The sequence below is a fragment of the Aricia agestis genome, chromosome 1, assembly GCF_905147365.1.
Source record: "Aricia agestis chromosome 1, ilAriAges1.1, whole genome shotgun sequence".
In the NCBI taxonomy this organism is placed as follows: Eukaryota; Metazoa; Arthropoda; class Insecta; order Lepidoptera; family Lycaenidae; genus Aricia; species Aricia agestis.
Genome location: NC_056406.1, coordinates 23,023,501 through 23,046,737, shown reverse-complemented (window position 1 = coordinate 23,046,737; position 23,237 = coordinate 23,023,501). Strand labels below are relative to the sequence as shown.

Genomic DNA, 23,237 nt, shown 5'->3' with positions numbered 1-23,237 from the left:
AAACAACCAGTCTTCTCTTCTAATGTGCGCTTTTATAATTTTGGACGTGGCGGTAATATCGTGGACGTCCGCAGTAAAACGACACATAGGGAGTACAATTTATGGAAATATAATATGAAGACGTTTTTAAATTTCCGTCGACGATAACTTTTTAACGTGCACGTTAAAGGACATCACGACGTCTACACTTCTGAACCGCACAAAACGTCCGCGGTGCGTAAAATCAAAAGGGCTTTTCACGTACCCAACAACTTATCGTGGAAGCCGGCGTCCACGATAACGTGACGTCCAGAATTATAAAAGCGCATACTATCAAACACAAATCTTTTAGTAATAAAACAGTTCTTTTGTAACTAATAAAACAACGAGAAGTCAAAATTCAGGACCTAGTTGAAAATCACAGAGCGCAGTTGCTTATGCCAGCTCCTCTTTGTTTTTACTCTGTGATCGCAACTCCGTCCGTGTCAGTCCGCGCTTCGAATAAGACGTTTTTATGCTCAAGTGCAATCTCGTTAAACTCGCGAGATCGCGCCTTTTTTTCGTCCGAGATCAATCTCGCTAAAAAAGGCCGAGATCTCGCGAGATCTCGTTCTCGAACGAGATTGCATTCCCTAATCATACATCAATTCGGATTTGTTGTACTTTATCAGTAGAAAACCGTGTTTTTCTTGTGCACTCAAAATTCTTGAATGCATTTGATTGTTCATTAAAAGTAAAAAATCAAAATTTTTGAATTTTTTCAACGGGGATCTCTTCTGAGCCCTTTTAAGATTAGCTCAGAAGAACGATAAAAAATTCTAGATTTCTTGTTTTGTTATAATTAGCGTTTTTATGTTAACATTAAAATGGTGACTATTAACAAATTAACAAAAGCATAACAATTAAACAAACAACAACAACAACTAATACACTTTATTGTGCACAAAAATTACAAAAATACTTAAATATAAACAACAATTATTGGTAAATCAGACATGTACACAAAGTGTGATACTTAATTTATTTTTGTTGACGGATTATTGTTTATTGATATGTCTACTTAGTACCATTTTTTTTATTCCTTTATATTAATATTTAATCAGTTAAAATATATTTTTTAGTTCACGTGGCAGATTGCGGCAAATCACGCGAAACCCGACTATGCGGTTATTTTCGCCGCACAAATCACAATTAAAGTTAAAAGGATTGTTGATACAGTTCTAGGAGGTAGGTTTTTTTTGGGAAATTTCCTGCTCTTTAAGGATCTATTTTCCAATTTTGATTATCTCAAATAGTTTTTGAAATATTAAAAAAAAAACCTTTTTTTTGTTTATTTTATTGTAAGATAATAAATCTTTTGCATTTTTTTTCAGCCCCTCTTGGAATTTTGATAGAATGTTCTAAATAGTATTCTGAATCAAATGAGACCAAAATCATAATTTTCGGTGAATGAGATCAGGTTTTGAGGAAAATGGCACTTGTGAACCAGAGTATGGGGTAATTTTACCAGTTTATGTTATTGTGGTAGTACACATTATTCAACTTTCCTGTTTTTGCGACCATACAGCATTGGTTCTGTATCATAATTTTCCGTTAACAATAAACATATTTAGTTGGGCCAACAATAGCTAAAAAATAAATAGTTATCATATCGTCAGAACTCAGAACTCAGACGTATACAGCATAACATAAGCTTTTAAAACGTAACTGTAAATAATGTTATGATTCATAAAAGAGAATATCACTGAATTAAATGAAAACTAGATTGTATAAAGCGCCGCTAGGTTATTAGACTTGTAGATTACCTAAATATCTGAGCTATAATCAAGTTTTAGTCTCGCCTCCCCCATGCGCTGCGTAATACTATGATTCACAGATTTCCGAATAATTCGGCATCACATATTTATATAGAGTTAACGAATATAATATGCGAAAATGTTTGAACGTTTTTGCGTTCTGAATCACCGTAACTTATGGATTGGCAGTGGTTATTGACCCTCAGACCCTTCGTTAATTCCCTTGCACTGTCAATTTGGAAGTCGCAATTTCTAAGGCCCATTTGCAGTTAAGTGACGATCGAATAAGGACAATTAAATAAATTAGCTATAGTCAGGGAGCCCTAGAACAATTTTTTTTGTTTACTATCAAGCAAATTTTTTGTGAGCAGCTTCATTTTCATAGGACAAACAACATTTATATTTGTGAAAAATCTTGAAAGTGGTTAGTTTAAAAGCTGTTATATATTTTATTTCCATCTGCCCATATCATATAAACTTTAAACTATAAAATATAAATATTAAATGAATGACCCGCTTCTGTATTTCACATTTTATCATGGTGTTATCGCCTTTGAGTCAATGGTTTAATTATTGTAACCAGCAATATTGAGGGCTATACATAAGTCAGCTGTTGTATAAGAATATTGCTCATAGCATGTGCATTTCCGCGACGCATTCGACAATTGCCGCTTCCTATCGCGAGGGTATGAAGATTGACAGATGTGGTAAGGTTACGATGAGAATTTTTCGCTAGATACATACATCGAGTCCGGCGGCCCCATTGAGAGACGTCTAATTAAATTGGATAACTTTAATCAAATGAAGATTCTGACGTAAGCTCTATACATTTTCTACCAAACTCTACATTAACGGCCGTTCCCAATATTCAATCTATCTCTGGTTTGACAGACAACCGATCGCAGCTAACATTGAATTGACATAAAATCTAATGTCTAATGTGAGCTATTCCTATCTCTAGCAGGGCAAAACCAGAGATAGATTGGGAACGGCCGTAAGTTGAAGATAATCGTAAAATATCTCTGAGCCGTGAGACATGCCACGGAGATTCTTAGGTAGAATCTCTGTGGACTGTGTGTGAATATTATGAGCCTTTGTGGGTTTTCTTAAAACTTTGTTTTTATATTATGTCGCAGTCCAACACCCTAGCCGTCTATAAGTTTTATAGAAACAAAATACGTTAGAAGAAATAAGAACCACTAAAATTATTAATATCATTACCACGACCAAGAATTAATATCCTGACGAGCATTTAATTAAAATATTATTATGAATGATGAAATAAGATAAACGAAATATAATTTAAAGGTAAGACATTTGGTGACCTATTTTAGACGCTGCTAGGCGCTAATGCTATAATTAACTAATTTAACTAGAAAACTATTAACCTACGATTCTAAATCTTTTCTATATAGATGAATATATCCCTAATATCCTTCAATAAATCATAGAGACAAAAGAACGAGCTTTCCACTGCACACAAAAGCTAAAATTCAATACGTTCTTGCGCTATAAAATATGAAGGTTGGTGGGAGTTATTCAAAACATAATCGTTGGATAAATCAACACTGTCAACACTCATTTAAATAATTCCTGGACTTTGGGAAAGCTCCAAATTATTGTTATGGCATAAAGTATCGTAAATTTTATCAAAAATTCCGTCGGAATAAGAACTCAATCCGAAAGGAGTCAGTTTTACGACCACAGAGAAGATGTGTTAGGGTCTTCTGTCATATTTATAGATATTATTATTATGACTATAACTTAGAATTTTTATTTATCCAGCCCACGTAATGTTCGGGTAAGCCGACATCGCAGAAGACGGTAGCATTATGCATACGGAAATGCACAATCGTTTAGCTACTTTATTACTAAAAATTTCCATTGCAATTACTACTTATAAGTTATACTGTTCACTGTATAACTTATAAGTAGTAAGGTTTAGGCATAATACTATACTGTACACAGTACGAGTACAGTGTCTAACATAACCTAACCTAACAGTACGAAAAAATCTGTATAAAAATTTACGTCCACTAATTCTGTTTTCGAACGAATATTACACCTATAACATACTCGTACTCTATCAAATACTATCGACACTAAAATACGATAGGCGACGAACAACGCATCATAATTGTGGCATCCTTATTACTGTGGGGAGCTACAGACAGACTCGTCCTTTGATACCGGAGTCTTGACCTCTTATCGGGGAGCGGTGACCACAGACTTATTGAAATGTGGTTCCTCACTTGACTTGTAGTTCCTCAACATTCTATTTTCTGTGTAAAAGGTGCTGAAGGTTACTAAACCCTTGCCATTTTTGTTTTCTTTATGTATAAAAAGCTGATTCCGTAATGCGAGTAGTAAGTACCGTACCTACATGAGAAAGAGTCTTAGGTTACTCTTTAGATACTATTATAATAATTTATTATTTCACTTAGCAATTACTATTTGGTCGCTGAACTGATAAAGATGATATTTAGTATAATTATTAACTTAATATGATAATATATTATATTTTTAGTCCCGAGGTAGGACGTGGGATAGATTTTAATATGTATGGCTCCTGCGAATTTCTGTCTAATGAAGTTACAGGGAATAAAATATTAGTATGGCTACTGGACTAGAACTGCGCAGTCCAATTAGTCAATTGTTTTTAGGCCACCATTAGCATGTCCAAACATAACATTAATGACTTGTGACTATGAACTACAGGTTACTTACAACCACCATTAATAAACCAGACATATCTGATTGGCCCGGTTACCAGCGTAAGGCCTTTACATTAATCTTGTATTGTACCATATAATTGGGCTGATATCTTAAAATAACTACCAGACAGTAAGCGCAAACAGAAGTCAATTGTCGCTACAAAATATGGTCTCAGAACGGATGCTAGTTATCTGAAATACTGACTTATGTATCCTCTGTATTCTATGAGGATTGAGGACCATAAAGAGGTCGTTGTTGCTTAAAATAAGGCTGAAGTGCATTACTGAAGCATTAGGCTTTAAAAGAGGTCTTGACTGTACAGAGATATTAAATAAGATTTCGGTAAAATAAAATAATCCAAATATTTGAGTATATTTAGGATTATAATATAGATTAGAAAGTGTTGGTTAGTTTTGGTAAGAACTGAGATGTTAGAATTGATTACTGAGTAATTTTATGAGCCCTGAACCTCATATAGAATCATCAATAGAATCATCAGCATCTTTGAAAACGCAAGGTATTATTCGGTCGTCAAAAATTATATGGACTTTAAGAATTGCGTAGGAAGATAATAATATTATTTCTAGAAAATATTTGCTCGAGGTACCTACTTCATTATGGTAACTAGCTCCAAGTATGGAGGTAGAGATTGTAAAAATGATAATATTACTATCTATCCCCTATGTTATTATAAAAACGAGTTATAATAAGGCGCCGTTCATAACCAGACAGTAATAATATACTCGACGTGTCCTTGGCATGTATTTATGTTCGTTATTGATTATTATTTATAATAATTTGAATATTAATATTCATCAATTATAATTTTAATATGTAAAGCTATTTTTTATAAATAACATTTTACGGATGGACCTACGGCTTAAATATTTAGTAGGTATCTAGTGTATTAATCAATATTTTTTAAAATAAACTTATATTTCACTATTCTATCTTTCTTAAAAGTAAACTCAACAAGTGGTAAAACAAAAGAGCAATTCTGCTATAGATAGACATGTTAAAATTAACTTCTTGGAAAATACGTGCGGTTACAATAAAGGTGCATTCACACCACACGTTTTTACAGCCACTTTTGAGTGGTGAGTTTAAGCTGTTACCTCATATTAGTAGTTAAAAAAACTTCCGTATAACTGCATCTAGTGCATAAACGTAAGCAAAAAAGGTGATTTCAGGCAACTTACAAATATCAAGAGCTCTACAATGGTGTTTACTATTTTTGAGGAGAATAGGCTAATATTAGGCTAATATTGTCTCTTCTTATCAGGAAAACATCATGTTTTCCTGATAAGCAGAGACGATAAAACTTCAGAGAAAAACTTAAAAAACTGTTTGAGAAACTTAGCCTTATCTTATTATAAACTCATACGAATGCACCAGTCCTGTCTCAGGACACTCTAAGCACATAAATCACTGTAATTTGTCTCAAATCTAGACCACGGTGCCCCACAAATTGGCTGTCAGCGGCTAAAATTGGTTAATTAAATGTATCTAGGACTTAGGAGTCAGTCAATCAGCTAGGCCATGCCGAAGTCCTGACGTCACACCTACGTCATCCCGATCTGCACTTGTGAGAACAGAGATACCGAATAAAACGATATGCACAGGAAACTTGGGACGAGGAATCGCGAATGACGTCAACTATCAGCCGCATGACACAGGTTCTGTGGTGAATATTACAAGGAATGGCGAGTACAAAACAATGTAGTTTAATCACATAAAACTGCTACTAAACAGTGAGAAATATAGGATTTCTTTTGCTGGCAAAATTGTTATCAAACAGAAGGCCTAATAAGTAAAAAATAAATCGAGCAATAGAGGTTATTTACACTGCTGTTGTAAGATCAACACGGGAACTTTTTGATATGATCTCAAGGGATATGATCTCCGCGCAAGGGACAAGCTAAATCTGTCTTAGGACCCGCAACAAAATTAATCAGAAGAAAGCTCGAAAGGTAAAAGGAGTAGGAGATAGAGTAAGTAAATGAGAATCACAAATCTATTTAGAATTTGTTTAGTATCTTTGCTTCTGGTAGCACTATGCAAATACCACGGAACTCGCGAATTACCAAATAGCAGATGAGTCACTTGTTCGTTGTAAGGTCAAATCAAGCCGCAGTCATCGCCACTAATACTCACCTTAACGGTCAACATAATATACTATCTTTATGACTCAAAATGGACGTTCAAAGAATCAAAGCAAATGTTTGTCTTCGCAGCTCGTGCATCCTCAAATGTTGTCTTACGGAAAATAAACATCACATACCGTATTCATATTATTGTGTTGATTTTGAGAATTTTGAACTTGCAAGTGCGATATAAGGTTTATAATATTTTATCTCAATTTTAAAAGATGATTGTAATTTGAATAATACCTTTTTACACAGTGTACATAGTTGATATTTTCTACCGTGATGAAAAGGTAAATAGAAGGAAAGTATATAAGAAGAAAGGTAGATGATAAATATAGCAAGTATATGTATATAAGTAGGCGTTCAAATGCTTGGCATTTTCTGACCTATATAAAACGAAAGTACACGCAAGTATGTAATCTAAGATTTTACACTATCAAGATTGTTACTAGCACGTAGGTCGTAGGATACCCGCGTTGGAGGTAGGTCCTCCCACGCGGGTAGGAAACTTCAAAACCGGTACCGCGGTGAACGATCATTTTCGTATTACTTAAGTTACGGAAATCTACTTAGAAATTTACGTGGGCGTACTAACATAACTTACTATCGAGTAATAGAGCGAACTACATTACACAAACTATTTGAGGATATAAATTTACGCCAATTTCAGCAAGTGAATGTAGCGTTTGGGAACAGATTGATAAGTGATAACTACTAAATAGATTTCATTTGTGCAACAAGAAAATTGTGTAATGTGTTTAAACTACTTCAAACAACTTCGTTTCACTAGAGGTGAAAATGGCCAAATAGTATTTGAAAGGGTTTACCAAAAGCAGAACTCTCATCGATATACTGAAGTAGTCTGTTGCTACATAGATTGTATATAACAAGGAGATCTGATCATGGTCGTATTAAATCCACAACATGCACTTTGCAAATTCATAACAGAACTCAATAATAATTCCACGAAAATGTTATAAGAAGGACGTTGGAGCCAATTCCTTTGAAAACAAACCACAAGCCAAACTGGGCTGATTAAGAGGCAGTAAAATGACTAACAAGACCATATGCTTCGAAAACAGATAATAATGGGTCAGCTTAGGTTATTGCCTGACCCCTGCTTATCTCGGTCGAGAGTGACTGACCGGTGGGATTTAAAAAAAATATATATCTGAATGTTGCTAACCTTTAACATGAATACATAATAGAAACAGTAGGAGTAAATTTGTTTTTGATTGGTTTGTTTTAATCACGATAGTATGCCTTTAAAAAGCGTAATTAATATATTTCAAAAGTATATTATATTCTTATAAACATTCAAAACCTACCATACATGTTTTGTAAAAGTATTTTTACATCTCTACATGATAATATAATATCTAAAATGCTAAAACCAACGCATCGCTAAATCTTTTTGGTCTGGAACTGTACATATTGTTTTGTTGTTGAAAGGATGTGGGTAAGTAAGACTCATGATGTTATTGCAATATTCAAAAGGATGTTATGATGTTTTCAGTTACTCACGAATTAGAAATAACACGAACTTGTTGTATTATTTCATCTAAGTGTAGCAAATTCACATTTTAATTAATATAAATGTATAAACATCGTTATTTTGATACATTTATCTGGGGTTTGTTCTTATTTCTATATAGATTATTCTATATAGAAATAGTCTATGTTACGGTAGAGCTGCATGTATATAAGAATCTTAGGTTCCTATTAAGATTAAAATAATTCAAATTCATATTATTTATTTTAGATGTACTTAGTAGTTTTAAAATTAAATGTGCTAGAAGTCAACTAACGTGAACTAAGTAAGTATATTAATTTAATTGATTTACGTTAAAGCATGTTTATGCTATTCATCTAATAATATTATGTAGGTTAAGTTGTGAGTTGTGGATTGTGGTTAATATCACATCCCACCAAAACATTAAATGTAAAAAGCAGCCAAGCAAAATATTGCATAGCCATGCAATATACCTATCGTAAAAAGTTTTCAGATCATATTCAAGCCAAGCCTTCGACTTATTTTGTAATTTAAATCAACATTCAGTGAATTTATCAATAGTTTTCTTTATTTTATAATTATTATAGTGGCTCTATTTATACTTTGATCATCCGTAACTATTAAAATATTTATCGAAATGTTATGTAATTTAGAGGTTAAGCTAGTTTTCTTACTTGCTCCTAGTCACCAAAATTTTAAATCCCTAGCTTTGTTAACATCGAAGATAAAGGGGGTGTAAAAAAGCCGCGAACCGCTTCGAGAAAAGTATGGTACGGCCGTGCCTTTGCTCAAAAGCTTGGCTGGAGCACTGCCGTGCTCCCAGAACAGTAGCAGTCGTGCTTACCACTCAATATTGTCGCCTTATATTCTTGTTTAGTACGTTTTATACGTGATATTACTGTTTGTTGTTTGACTGCACATGTTTTCTTCATCTTAATATCATAGTATCTTCGCTATTAAGGTACGTTTGTGGTCTTGAATGATTGACTGATTTCCCTTAAAAGCAATTCAAAGAAGTGACAGATACAGTTTCGTGATCACATATTTTTTATAATATTTTTTGTTATAATCAAACTTTAATCACTTGGTATTTCAGTTTTATGTTAATTTTCCTCGTGGCTTTACTTTAACATAAGTTATCCTTAGTAGAATAACCGCAAACAAAAACAACGTAACTAATGAAATTTGGTATTTCTCAAGGCATTAGTCAGACTCCTTTACGCTAGGATGGACAAAATCAACCACGAAAACATTTTAGTATAACCTTATGGAGGCCCTAGGGGTGCCAAAACTGCAATAAAATTAATCAGACAGAAAACAAAGCTGGAAAAAGCACAAAATTGCATTGACCGAAAAGTCAAAGAAAATTTTATTAAGTAAAGGCGAAGCATCACGGAATGCAACGCAATTTATATGATGTAGTCTTATGCAGTTTGCCTGTATAAGGACGAAACTGTCTAGGAAATAAAATGCTTATAAATCTTGTTAAGTTTTCCGAGTACGTTGAGTCATTAGTGAAGTTCTACTTATGTACCAGCTACTCGATAACCATATACAGCGTGTCCTTAATTATGAAGAAGATTACGCTATCGCTTGACTTATGTGTATAATTTATTTTTTATTACACTTTAATAATAATTTCATTGATTTGTTTACAAATTACAAAGAAAACACGGTTTTTGAAATATCTTAGCAATTAGCATATAGATACAGCAGGTCAATTATAGTTCACTGTAGTGTAAACTATTTGATAACTTTCTGCTGAATTTAATGTAGGGTATCAAATGGGTCGTTAGTATCGAACACTTTTAATAATAATAACATATTATATTTTTATGGTTATACAGAAAACACGGTTTTTGACATATTTTATAATAGATATAGTATATAATAGATACAGCAGGTTATTAGTTCACTGTAGTGACTATTTGATAACTTTTCTGCAGAATTTAATGTAGGGTATCAAAGTGGTATTCAGTATTAACACTTTTAAGAATAATAACATAGTTACCAAAGTCTAAATAGTGGCAAAATTGTAAGTAAAAATTGTAAATAAATATTGTAATTGTAAGTAAATAGTGGCAAAAGTATAATGCAAGAATTTGCCAAAATATAGCATTACGAGCACCAGACAACATAATAAGGATACATGTGGGCTCAGTGCTCGGAGCAATAAAATTAATCAGCGAGTGGCCGGGTCGAGTAGCCTGTGTTGTGCCCTTGGCATTAAACAGCTGACAGACACTTTCCCTTAAAACAATCAAGTACGCAAAATATGCGTTTGGCAATCAGATTTGGTGACAGGTTTCTGATTTCGAATGCAGAACCTAAAATGTATTTAATCGTTATTCCGCATGAGCAGAATTGTATTTTATGTATTGAGTAAAACGAATTTTATCTTGTAACATGAAAAACAAATAACCAGGCACAAATCTACAACCGTGAAAACATACCTTTGACGTGATTTCACGTCTAGTTTAAGGAGTTGCTTTGCATCAATCCAAATAAAAACCTGTCAATTTCAAAAGTAAAAAGTATTGTACAGATTTTTGTGGTAACAAATAAATTAATGGTTCCACACTTAACTATAATTTATTACGGAACCCAAGGAAAGTTCAAGTGCGGTTGTCAACAAGGACCAAACTATGAACTTATTGGCTTCACCTCTGAACGGCAATTGCCCTACTTAAGATTTTTTACTGCTTTAGTTAAGGCCTGGTGCCACCTTTTAAGTAAAGTTTTGAAATAACCACATTAAATTAATAGGTGTATTGAATTTCAAACCAATCTGGTGCACAGAAAGAAATATTGTTGTTATAAACAGAAATAAATTCAAGTTAAAAGTAGTTAGTACCCATTAGGACATAATAATTATGTAGTTACAACTTACATGCAAATAAAATATCCACGACTACTACTTTCAAGCAACTTCTGAAAAGAAGATTTGTAGGCTGTGAATATATTTTGGTACGCCCATTAGGAATATATTATTACAATTCACTTTCATCCCTAAAAATATACGTGGAATTAGATCTTTACGATCAAAGTCTAATCGTCAGACTAAACAGTAAACTAGTATTCTAATAGAAGCCAATATCTGTAGTAGATACTGATTGACCAACAAAGATGGAAGAGCCACGAAGGCGCTTCGATAACGCGACGACATTCTATACGTAATTGATTTATAATGAGCTATAAATTAAATTCATATCAGTCCCTTGACGTCCTATGATAATTAAAAACGAAATTAAAATGTTACAATTTTTCTTCTCGAACTCTTCGACACTTAAAAATTAAAATATCCCGAAGTAAAATAAAATAGTAATTTAAGATTTAAATCATTATGAACACGTAAGATTTGGATTTATTTTTTATACAGTGTTTAACAATATAAGCAATAATACTTTAGGAAGAATTTAGGGTGTGTTTGTGTCCCTTATATTATAGAGTTCATTGTAAAAGTAGCAGCGCAGAAATAGTATTTTTTTGTGATTTGTGCCTCTACGTCAGGAATTTTCGCATACAAAATTAAAAAAAAAGTTACTCCTTCAGCGTCGCTACTTTCACAGTGAACTCTATACAGGGGCAACTGGACTCATACACAAATAAGTATTATCATTTACAAAGTTACTTTTCAGTATATTAAAATAGCGGTTTAGGTATTGGTAATTTTAACAAATAAAATAAACACTCAATTTAGGGAAATATTCTGTCATATTATAACTAACAAGTAACAGTCAAGAACAAGATTATAATTTATATCTCATCTTCAAAGAAAATAATTCAAAGACTATCCTATCACCTATCAAGTTACTAGGCTATCATCATTTATTAGTTGAAGCATGTTGAAGGAAAAAAATATGACGTGACGTGACGTGAGTGTGCTCAAACAAGTGTGGAGTCACGTAGCGACCCGTGTTGCGACTTGCGGTGTTGTCAGCTGACAAGGTCACAATCAGTAATGCAACTCTAGCGGTTTTTTTGGAAGCCATTTTTATTTTGCATTCCTTACACCTGGCACATATTTATGGTGCTGCCAGATGGGAACACAAAAACACGTTTCTTTCAATTCATTTTGTAAGGTCGAACTAGCTACGTGATACGTCTAACTAATCATACACTAATAAGTAATTTGTAATTCCTGGTTTCAAATAGATACTACAAATACTACCTGTATTTGTCTAACCCAGACTTGTCTACCGCCCACTTTAAGAACAAATTATATTTTAGCGCCCTCCCTGTTTAAATTTAAAATGCATCCTGATGAAATAAATCACCCCCCAGCCTCTACACAATGCCCCCATTTTTTTCTGGGTCCCACAACACCCCCCTTCAGACCTTCAGCGCCCACAAGGGTGCGTTATCGCCCACTTTGGGAAAGGCTGGTCTAACCATATTATAAGTCACGTTACACGAAAATGCATCTTTTGGATTAATCTGTGTCAAGTCACCGCATTTAGAACAACTAATGGGACTACATGTTATTCTTTAGTTAATAATATTATTAATTATTTAATATGTAAAACAAATTTCATTTCATTAAATAAATAATTAGACTCACCATCACTGCCATTTCCCATAAGTAGGGTTCTTGAAGGATGACGTGGGGGGTTTGTACAGTGGGTTCTCGCCCGTGCAGTCCTCAGCATCGATATTCTGGTACTCTGGGTCCGTGAGAGGGAGGGGGGGTGTTCGGTTCTTCCACAAGTAGAACCCAGCTGCTGCCAGCACGGCTACCAGAGGTAGCAGCACGCCAAGAAGTATGGGGACGGTTACTGTGGGAGAAAATACATCATGATTGTCAAAATTAAAAAAAAATGTAAAAAAATGAGTTGTTCTAGTGAAATGATAAAGGACGATTGCCAATCTGTCAAAAATAGTTCCAAACGAATAAAAGGTAAGGAATTTAAATGTCGAACTTTCCTACAGAGTATCACAACACCAGTTGAAAAAACCCGTAAACTGGAAAGTCTGTGAAAGGATTGTAGAAAAGCAATAAAAATAAAACAATAACACTCAGTTACTAAACGATAGAAGTTATTTGATAGTGACCACAGACGAACTCTTATCGAACTCTGATAACTATCTTTATTTAAGAACCTTTCTTTTACTACACAATTTATTTTACAGTTATAAAATACTTTAAATAATAATCCAAAAATAAAAGGCTTTGTTAAAATGAAATATAGTCTAACTTTATATCCTCATTTTAAACTAATATTATATATTTTACTCCTATAACTAGTGGTGTATGATTCGACTGTTAAAGTTAACTGTTAAAGGGATGTGACATATCAATGATGATGACAAACGTAATTAGGAGTTAAGAACATAAATAGAACTTTGTAATGGAGATAAAACGTTTATCTCAATATTAATTTCCGTCCAATTAGTCATAATTCAAACAAACAATAGACTCCCTAAACGCCACGGACAAGTGTATATCAAAGAACAAACAAATAAGACCGGAATGAAAGAGACAGGCTATGGTTGAGCTGGTTGAGTGATAAAGACAAATATATTGATATAAGACATCTGGCCGTCATACTGTCGTAGAGTCAAAACAACTGAATAAACCGAAGCTATAATATTATCATAATATATCAAAAATGACAAAACACACGTTATAATTAATTAAAGGGACATGAGAGGAAATGATACTGACTGCGGGTTTTTCAAACCTTGATTTGTTCATTAAATTATCCACTTCCGGTAGTTATCAGAAAAAAGGAAGTTAATATGATGGTCGAAACCAGCACAACATATTATATTAGTCTTATTGCCTTGAATATTGTTAACTTGGTCATCAGAGTTTACAAATGTCAGAAGAGAGCGTGTTACCTCTTAAAAGGCCGGCAACGTATCTGCAACTCTTCTAATGTTACGAGTGTCCATGGGCGACTGTTGCTTTCCATAAGGTGATCCATTTGCGCGTTTGCCCCCTTATTTTATATAAAAAACAAATTGAATCTTACCAGCGACTGGCCCGGTAGCGGCTCCCGTGACGGGATCACAGGACTTGACGATCATGATGAAGGTCTCGCCGGCGTCGTCCCTCATGGCCACGTACTCCACGGTGCAGCCGTCGAGGGTGTCGTTGCACCTCACCCACATGTCCCGGTTCAGCTCGTCTCTCTCCTCCAGCCTGGACTCGACGTAGGGCTGGCGCGTGAGGGGGAACTTGCACTCGTCGCACCGCCCCGGCTTGGAGGTGAACGCGCACGTGTCGCAGTCATTGCTGATGGCCATGCACAGGTCCTCGCAGTAGTTGGTGGGGTCGAAGTAGCGGGAGCCGATCGTGTTGTTGAAGCACACGCAGCCGCACTCGCAGATCCCGTGCCCGGAGCATTCACCCTAAAGTATATTATTGAGATCAGAACAAAACAATCATTGAGATGGGTTTTGGCGGATCGTGACTGCTCATTGGGTACTTATGGTTCATTTTTGAATTAAGTTTAAAAGAGTTTGCTAGAGCAGATTTTTTTATAAGCCTATACTATCCCACTGCTGGGTAAAGGCCTCCCCCAAGGTCTTCCATCTGGCTCGCCTCAACACCACCGCAGGCCAGCCTGGCTTGTAGGCATCCAGTTCATCTCGCCATCTTTTTGGAGGCTGTCCACGGCGGCGTCGTCCGTCCACTAGTACCCACTCTGTGGTGACCAAAATAGGACAGAATAGGACCTAATATTGCTGTATGTCTAGTTAGGTTAATACAGGTAAGAGCCACTCGTGCTTTAATAGAATACTGCCTACGCACTCACTATTTCATCAGTGTTTGTCGGTACGCGGTTTAGGAATACGAGAAGATCTAGCGGTATCGGAAATTGGAATACGGTTTCGAAATAGAGACATAAATCCCTATTCCCACTTGTGCTGTTAATATATTCCTACCGAGCTGTAAACTCGACGATATCAATAAATTCGTGAATTAACGATGCCCTATCATTCCCCTTATCACCGGAATGTGATCCGACTGGCCTTCAGAATGTGCTCGCGTTTCCAAATCGTATGCTAATGTTACGGAATTTAAATAAACAATGCACCTGAATTTTAGAAATTCGTGTTCAGCATCGTTTGGTTAAATTAAATACCAATTTGTATTTAAATGTTCGTCAAATTATTTAACTCGTAAACAAACTTTTGAAGCTGACACATTTCAAAGTACTTTATAAGTTATGAAAACTTGTTGGTAGTGAAATACTTAAAGTAAAGTTTGGGCATTATAGTATACTGATCGTGCTGGTAAATTAAATAAATAAGTGAACAAAAGATAAAGTAAATAAATACACCAAGAAATGAATAATAATAATATCAATGGACGTTTCACACCACGTCAGTTTTCCCCCGTGGTAAGTACCTGAAGGACTTGTGTTACGGGTACCAGACAACGGAAATATATTTAATACTTTTATACTTAATACGAGTACATAATACATATTTAAGATTTTTTATTATACGATACACATATTTAATACACATCCATGACCCAGGAACTTTGAAAACTTTTTGTTTCCGTCGGCGGGATTCGAACCCGCGACCCCCGGCTTGAACTACCAACAGCCCACCAACTGAGCCATCAGGGATTCATTCATTCATTCATTCGGAATGAAGAAAGAGTGAACTTACGTATTGTTCATTGCGGACGCTGCAGGCGGCGATGTCCCCCCGCGTATTGCACGTGTCGCAGAACTCCCCGCTCCTGAGAACGAACTATTTTCGTCATTTGCACACACTGCTGTACACGTGAATAAAGTTTTAGCGAAAGACAAAGAGTCAATAGTGTTAAATTCCTAGATATTTTGTGTCTATGTTAAATTTTGTTTAACTCTAATGTATGAATAACATAAATTTGATATCATTATACTGTACATTATTTTACACACAAGTACACGTAGATTTAAAGACGTGGACGTCATGGAATACACTTGTAGTATAATAATAGTACGAAGCATAAGGGAAAGACAAGAAACTACCGACAAACATAACATAATAACTTACCAGTGTCCATGACATTGGCACTTGCCGTCGCTCCAGATGCCGTGTCCCTTGCACCTGTAGTCGAACTTCGTGTCTCGCTGCTGGCAGGAGTCGCCGTGCCTGAGAGACATATATTTTCATCAGAAACATATTATGACGGGACACTGTGGTCGTCTATGTCGTTCACGTATCGGCTTCGGCCATTAAAAGAGCTGTTACACAGACCAATACGCCGTTAATCGTCTGACACAGCCGTAAAGGCCAATATTGTATATGACGGAACAAGAGCTAAGTACATTAATAGGACAAAATATGTGTAGATTTCCATGGCCAAAAACATGGATTCAAGCTAATCATTCTCACGCCGTCATGTCGATTCTTTCCTGTTTCTAATGTTATTATACTAAGCCTGCTGGTATCGCTTACCAGGGTTCATTGCATTGGCACTTGCTATCAATCCAGACGCCATGGTCACACGCGTGGCCAGCTCCTGCTGTTGTCCCTTTAGTCCCTCCTGTTGCTACGTCTCGCAGCTCGCAAGTCTCGCCGTGCCTACGATTATTTAAATCATCATTAGTACAATGCAACAGCTTGTCAATTGGAAAGCGTTTTGTAATATTGCTGAGAAATATCCGAGTTCTAGGAGTCAGTAAAGCTCTTTAAATGTATAATGTTGTTCATAAATAAATCATGCGATTGATAAAACGTGGTTGATAACGCTGACACGCTCGGCGCCTACATTTTCTGACATTATTGTTCCCGCGCCGTGCAGCAATTTAAATCTTAATTGAAATAAGAGAGAAAACTGTAAATGTTATCTCTTTCCGCAGAATTTAATGTAGGTATACCTACTTTAATCTTAATGCACTCGTATTATTAAGAAGAGACTAAATATAGAGTACCTAAATGTTAAAAAGAGGTAATTAAAATATAAAAATATATAGTGATAATTTATAATAATAACATAGCTGGTGCCAGCATCCCTAAATTCCTTTTTGATCAGTAAAAGTTTTATATGCTTCCAGAAGCTACTTGCTAACATGTTTAATCAAACGCAGACAAGCACACGTGTGCAAGTGACCCCTTGGTATCGCTATGGTAAGGGCTAACGCGCGCATGTTTAAAACGTTAATACACGAGTTCTTACCATCCCTTCTCACATTCGCAGGTGCCACAGGAAAAGTTTCCTCGCTCACTGCACTTCGTGGATCGGACTTCCACATGCAGGCTGCACTCGCATGCGCACGGCACGTGGTTCCTCATCACCACCTCCTCATCACTCCCGTTCACCTTCATCGCGATGGTGTAGAACTCTTCAACCCTTCCGTCATTCCTGCAGAAGCCGGTGTCGGGTTGGGACTCGATCGACACTGTGCAGACGCCGTCCTTGCATGACGTCGTGTTGAAGGCTTCGACGGGCTCTTGTGTAGAGTTGGAGGAAATGGTCACCTGAAAATTTGTTTTTATTTGCAGTTCCATTGTGTTAAGTGTATTACTGATTTAGAAGCTAACAAAAACCTTCGCTGTGACAAAAATAGGTAAGTAGTAAGGAGGCACAATTTGACACCACCTTGGAACATTGGTTTTGATTCTTTTCTTCAAAGATCGTATGTTGTTTTTAAGTTTGACCGCCTGATAGTCAAACACACAGATTAACAATGAGTGGGATGGGAAACTCAAAGAGTCGGTCCTGTGCCTAAACTCTCGCCAGTTATGCCGGTTATTGGTTCCAATGGGTTATGAGAGCATAATTATTAATAATACTGCTTGTGCACACTTAGACACTATATTCCAATTAGTTCTTACAGATCGACTATTGCAATTATTATAAGTCTATTTATACAAACTTAGAAAGGCTTATAATTAGTATCGGACACTCTCTTCATTTTAATTGTTGTGCTATTAAGCATAATTTAGCTCACAACATACAATCAAGGCGGGTATCAGTTACATAACTGTACCTGAGTGGTGTACATAATTTGTGTGATTATATTGTTACAGCAATTGGGTCATAATGTGACGTGACGTGATGGACATCATTACGTCGGACAAGTGCTTAATGGCTGTGTCGTACATCTATTAGAAATCTCTTTAAGGTCCCCACTCCCCATGATATTGGACTCATTTTGTGCATATATATAATTGATTGTACTGTCGGTTCTTGGTGGTAAGAAGTGGTGGTAGGTGTAAGTAGTTACACCTGATGATGATTTATATCGAAACCGGTCGTGTTTTAAGTTAAATTTGTAGTAATTAATGAATATAGTGGAAAAAGTGCACGTAATACTGGGTTTTATTTGTCGTTTCGTGCACTCACACACTCGACTTTTGATTTCGAACGAAACGATCGGCCTCTCAGTACAAAAGGGCCCTTTTCTGCGACCATCATCATCTAAATCCGCAACTTTTTTCAGCCAAAATTAGTTTTAAGGGCCAAAAATCCGTTCATTTTTCCGGGATAAAAACTTTATTATGTTCTTATCATTAAGGATGAGTACAATATATTTTTACGGTATTTCAATCATCGTAAAATAATAATATTACATATCCACTTTTATTTAAGTAAATTTAAAGTGTGTTTTACATGGTTTTACGATACACCATATTAATGTTTTGGAATGGAATATTAGAGCCTAATAAAAATGTTGATATTCGGTTTCCGATTACTGATAGTTAAGATTAACTTTACGACATCTCAAAAGCGATTAATTAAATAGCCATGGCATCTTAAACGGTCTCCAAGTGCAGTTTAAGACACCGTTATTTTTAATACAAAAAATAAAAATAAACATTTAACCCTTAAGTAACATCGTGGGGTAAATTTTTAGCCCACTCGCATAAAAACTGCAATATTTTTTTTCTATTCAAAGTACATTTAATTCCTTTTAAGTACTTATTCTCAATAAAGCTCACATTTTGAAGGGTAGTGGACTCATAGTAGGTGAAAAGTCTTCCGTTTGAGCTGTTTATGCTACAGTTTTTCTGTTTATTTCATTACAAGAATTATGATTTAATTTTTATTAGTTATCCAACATTAACCAACTCAAATATTATATTTTAGAAAGTCAAGCTATACCGTTCTCTACTGTTATAATTAAGAATTTTTATTTGTAGAAGAGTGATTACAAGCCAAATGTGCCTAAAAAGAGTTAAAAATATATAAGAGTTGGGGAAATAAATTCGATTTCGGTTGGAAGAATTTATATTGTAGAGGAGATATGATAAAACAATTAAGCTATCACATTTTCAAACTTTATGGATCAATTAATTAAAAACGTGATCGTTTACAGTTTATTACGGTCTACGTATAAAACATTAAAAATACCGTTTGTTGATAAACAAAAACGTACGGACTCTACTCATAATTAAAAAAAATCTTATTAAGTATTTGAAAAAAAAAAAAATAGAATTTGATGTAGAGTAAAGGAGTTTCTAGAAAGAAATAAGAATTTTAGCGAGCCCTATCAATCTCAGTCAGGTTTTAATTACGGCGACGAACAAGACATAAAAGCTAAAACGCTTAATACTTCCTTTGTATTGAAAATAATAAAGCTTTACTAGCTGACCCGGCAAACATTGTTGTGCCATATTAATTATTTCTAGTATCAATATGAAAAGTAGATAAAAACCTATTCTCAGGCCTAACAAAATATGTAAGTACACAAAAAATTTCATTAAAATCGGTTGAGCCGTTTTCCTTTTGGAGGACTTCGCGCATGTGACACGAGAGTTTTAATAGATAATAAAATAATAAACGTTAAATTCGCTATCCAACAGCCACTAAAAGCATTTGTCTACGGAAACTACTTTAATTTATTCTGTCTAGACAGGAGAGTGCAGACCGAACTTATACGAGAGAAGTTTAGGTCAATACTCAGTAAATACGATAGGTACGGTCTGAGAGTGCAATCTAATTTTCTTCAAGCAATACAGGGTTCACCCTGTTAAGTATTCATATATTATACATTCGGTATACAAACTAAATAGAATTTTTATAGATCTTAATTCACTCTATTACTTATTCAGTTTTCCGAAACTTATTTTTAAGAATTTTATAATATTTATGTTAGAAGTAGGCCTTATTCTGACTTTTGAGGGTGTTTTTTATTCCGTTTCGAAAAAGATAAGGCATGTTTCCTTGACCATACTCTAGGTTATGTCGTACCATGTTTCTCTCATTCAGAATAGAAAATAACTTGTTCAGTATAAAATAGTATAATATATAACATATTATACACAATGTTATATACACTTATTTTTGTACAGAATCGTTATGTATATTTTTAAAACTTTGGCTTACCTTAGCCTCCCCTTTGTAGGGGAAGGTGACCTCGAACAAGTCCATCCCAGAGTGGATCGTCTTGGTCCTGAACTTGCGACTGAAGAAGGTCCCGGGAACCTCCACGTCGTTGATGATGGGCACTGGCTCCTGGTGGCTAACGCACCAGTCGTCGTCGCGCGTCGCCACGCAGCGGTAAGGCTGGAACAACAGAAATAGACTGAGAAATGGTTTACAGCATCAAAAGTTGGGAACATCTTGCTTGATAGCGTTCATTTTGAAAATGGAATATCTTTTTACCAGGCTGAATGTCATGGCTTAAACGATTGTAATTTGTGGTTGAATTCTGTATATATTATTATATAATAGTTCTGCTCGACAAGAATTGCATCAGATGCGGTTTACGCTTACAAAATTAGTTAGTAATAGGTACCATCGAGGAAATTGATTCTTAGGCAGTTGATGGTCCTACCTTACGAATAATAAAAACTAAGGAAAAGTAACTCCGTCAAAAAACATGCTCCACAATACTTGTCAAAAAAGTGTACCTTAGGTACATATTTCAATACATTTGCAATATTTAGGCGACCTTGAGCGGTACTAGGCTGACGTTACATGACAGATCAAAAGGAACCAAATTTAAAACGGTAATAGTATGAGAGTTACGATTCCTTAGTTTTTATTATTCGTAGGTCCTACCTGAATTATTGGTCGGGTTATGCTAATTCAATATGTTAGCTGTGATATCAGTCGGATGAATTTGACATAACGCGAACAAATTAATAGGTCCACCATCTGCCTAGGAATCAACTTCTCTGATAGTACATACATCGAATAATTTTCCATACTAATACTATAAATGCGAAAGTGTGTCTGTCTGTCTGTCTGTCTGCTACCTCTTCACGCCCAAACCGCTAAACCGATTTTTTTGAAATTTGGCATGGAGATACTTTGAGTCCCGGGAAAGGACATAGGATACTTTTTGTCCCGGAATAATGTACGGTCCCCGCGCGATAAACGAGTTTCGGCGCAATGGAGTTGCGGGCATCATCTAGTTTATAAATAATTATAAATAGTTCAGTAGAGAAGCAAAATAATTAAAAAGAAATTGCTGGTTTTCCCAAGCCTTTTATTTTTGATTCTTGTGTTTGTAGCAATTATAAATTATGCTGTACAGCTGCTCTACATGCTCCACACATTCTCTATGTGTGGGCTGGCAACTGCTGGCAAGTAATTATTTTATCTGTACAAGTGTCACGAGCAAGCCGCTCTTAGTGTCTGTCGGTGTCACTTAGTGTCAAAGGCTGCATTCTAAACTTAGCTTTTAATTTAAATATTTCATAGCAAATTGTATAAGGAATGGCATTTCATGATTGCAGAGATTACTCATGGGAACAAAGATCATTTAGCGGAGAAACAAAGTACCTATTACTGCATGCCGCGCGCGTTCTGTATATGGACTTAACTAAGTAGTGGTTTTAAAAAGTTTACCTTATCCAGCTACAGGGGTTAATTAGGTGCATACAGTGTTTTAAATGTAGGCTATATCAATGTACAGGCTTGGAGTTGGATAATGTTGAGAATACAGATTATTAGGTTCAATTAATTTTGACGTTCATGTAAACAAAGTTTTGTGAACAGCAGTAATGATTTCATCATACATGAACATGATTATTGTTTTTACAGTAGATAAAATTGTCCTGAAACAAAGTATATTAAGGGTAAAGGGAGTAACATTGAAATTGGAAACGATTGTTATATTGTTAGATAAAGGTGAACTTTTGTGCAAGTCTTGTTTTATTTTGTAAAACTGCTTTTATATTTTGATTATGTAAACGATAGCGACGCGATGATGTAAATCTAATCTAAATAGTTAATACAAACCCATTAACATTAATTACATAATTATTGCATAAAACGTTTATCTGTTTACTATTTTGAGATGTTAATCTATTTGGAAACAGCATAAGATTAAAGCAATTAAACCACCAACAGATATAATTTAGAAATAAAAATATGTATGTGTGTGATAATGCTATATATTGATTCTACAGATATATAGTCTGTAGATTGTAGAATCAATATTTTTTATATTACCACCCTCCATTTATACAAATAAAACGAATATTTAAAAAAAATACTTAGGCACTCTATAGGTCTTCAATAATTGTTTATGGTATTATTAAGTCATAATGATAATATGCGTATTTTATTACGTTATTCAATTGAATGACTTAATTGAATCAAACGTAGTTATGGTTGTAAAGTGATAAGGCATGTCTTCAGCAAACAAAGGCTCTTAAATGCAATAAACGCAATAGCTAATATAGAGAAGGTACTCCTAACGTTGGTTTCGGAGAACCAAGTCATCATTCATCAATCATTTATATGTTATTGAATGATTTTTAAGAGCCCTTCAAACTTTCCTAAAATCATTCATAATAGGACCCCTAACTTGTATTTATGTAAGGGGAATATAGATTGTAAACAGACCTGAATAGGGTAGAGCCGGTAGCCCCCTTCCCTAATTCCATAAGTAGTTCCTCAAAACAAAAGGTATTTTGGGATAGATGTAGATTGTAGAGTAAGAACTCATATCTAAAATCAGCAATCACATGCGTTTGAGTTTTGCTCCAACTAAGCAATCATTTTTCTTTTTGCCGGCGTGATATTAAAAAAAATAACAAGCTGGGTTGACAGAGGTCGAGTAAGCTGCTGTCTCATGTTTCCGAGCATGGTGTTCCAGAACATTTGGCCTGGGGCTACCGTAATATTTGACTTGAAACCGGTTCCTGTCACCACTTGGTTCAAAACCGTTCTACCTACTTGTA

The 23,237-nt window shown here is 35.1% G+C and overlaps 1 protein-coding gene and 1 long non-coding RNA gene across 2 annotated transcripts in view; one reads left to right on the top strand and one right to left on the bottom strand.

Moving 5' to 3' along the window:
* The window catches only part of LOC121733689 (integrin beta-6-like), a 43,292-nt gene that overhangs the window by 3,510 nt on the left and 16,545 nt on the right, over positions 1 to 23,237 (bottom strand). Inside the window, exons 2-8 of the mRNA XM_042124027.1 lie at positions 20,428 to 20,607; positions 17,275 to 17,576; positions 16,554 to 16,679; positions 16,149 to 16,247; positions 15,777 to 15,849; positions 14,126 to 14,504; positions 12,712 to 12,925 (exon numbers count right to left, since the gene is read on the bottom strand). Of these exons, the coding sequence (XP_041979961.1) occupies positions 12,714 to 12,925; positions 14,126 to 14,504; positions 15,777 to 15,849; positions 16,149 to 16,247; positions 16,554 to 16,679; positions 17,275 to 17,576; positions 20,428 to 20,607 (1,371 nt within the window). The 3' untranslated portion in view covers positions 12,712 to 12,713. The remainder of the gene's footprint in view (positions 1 to 12,711; positions 12,926 to 14,125; positions 14,505 to 15,776; positions 15,850 to 16,148; positions 16,248 to 16,553; positions 16,680 to 17,274; positions 17,577 to 20,427; positions 20,608 to 23,237) is intronic.
* Positions 1,396 to 17,035, top strand: LOC121733735. Its single transcript, XR_006036604.1, has 3 exons — positions 1,396 to 1,459; positions 6,326 to 6,340; positions 17,025 to 17,035. It is a non-coding gene; the product is annotated as an uncharacterized LOC121733735 (long non-coding RNA).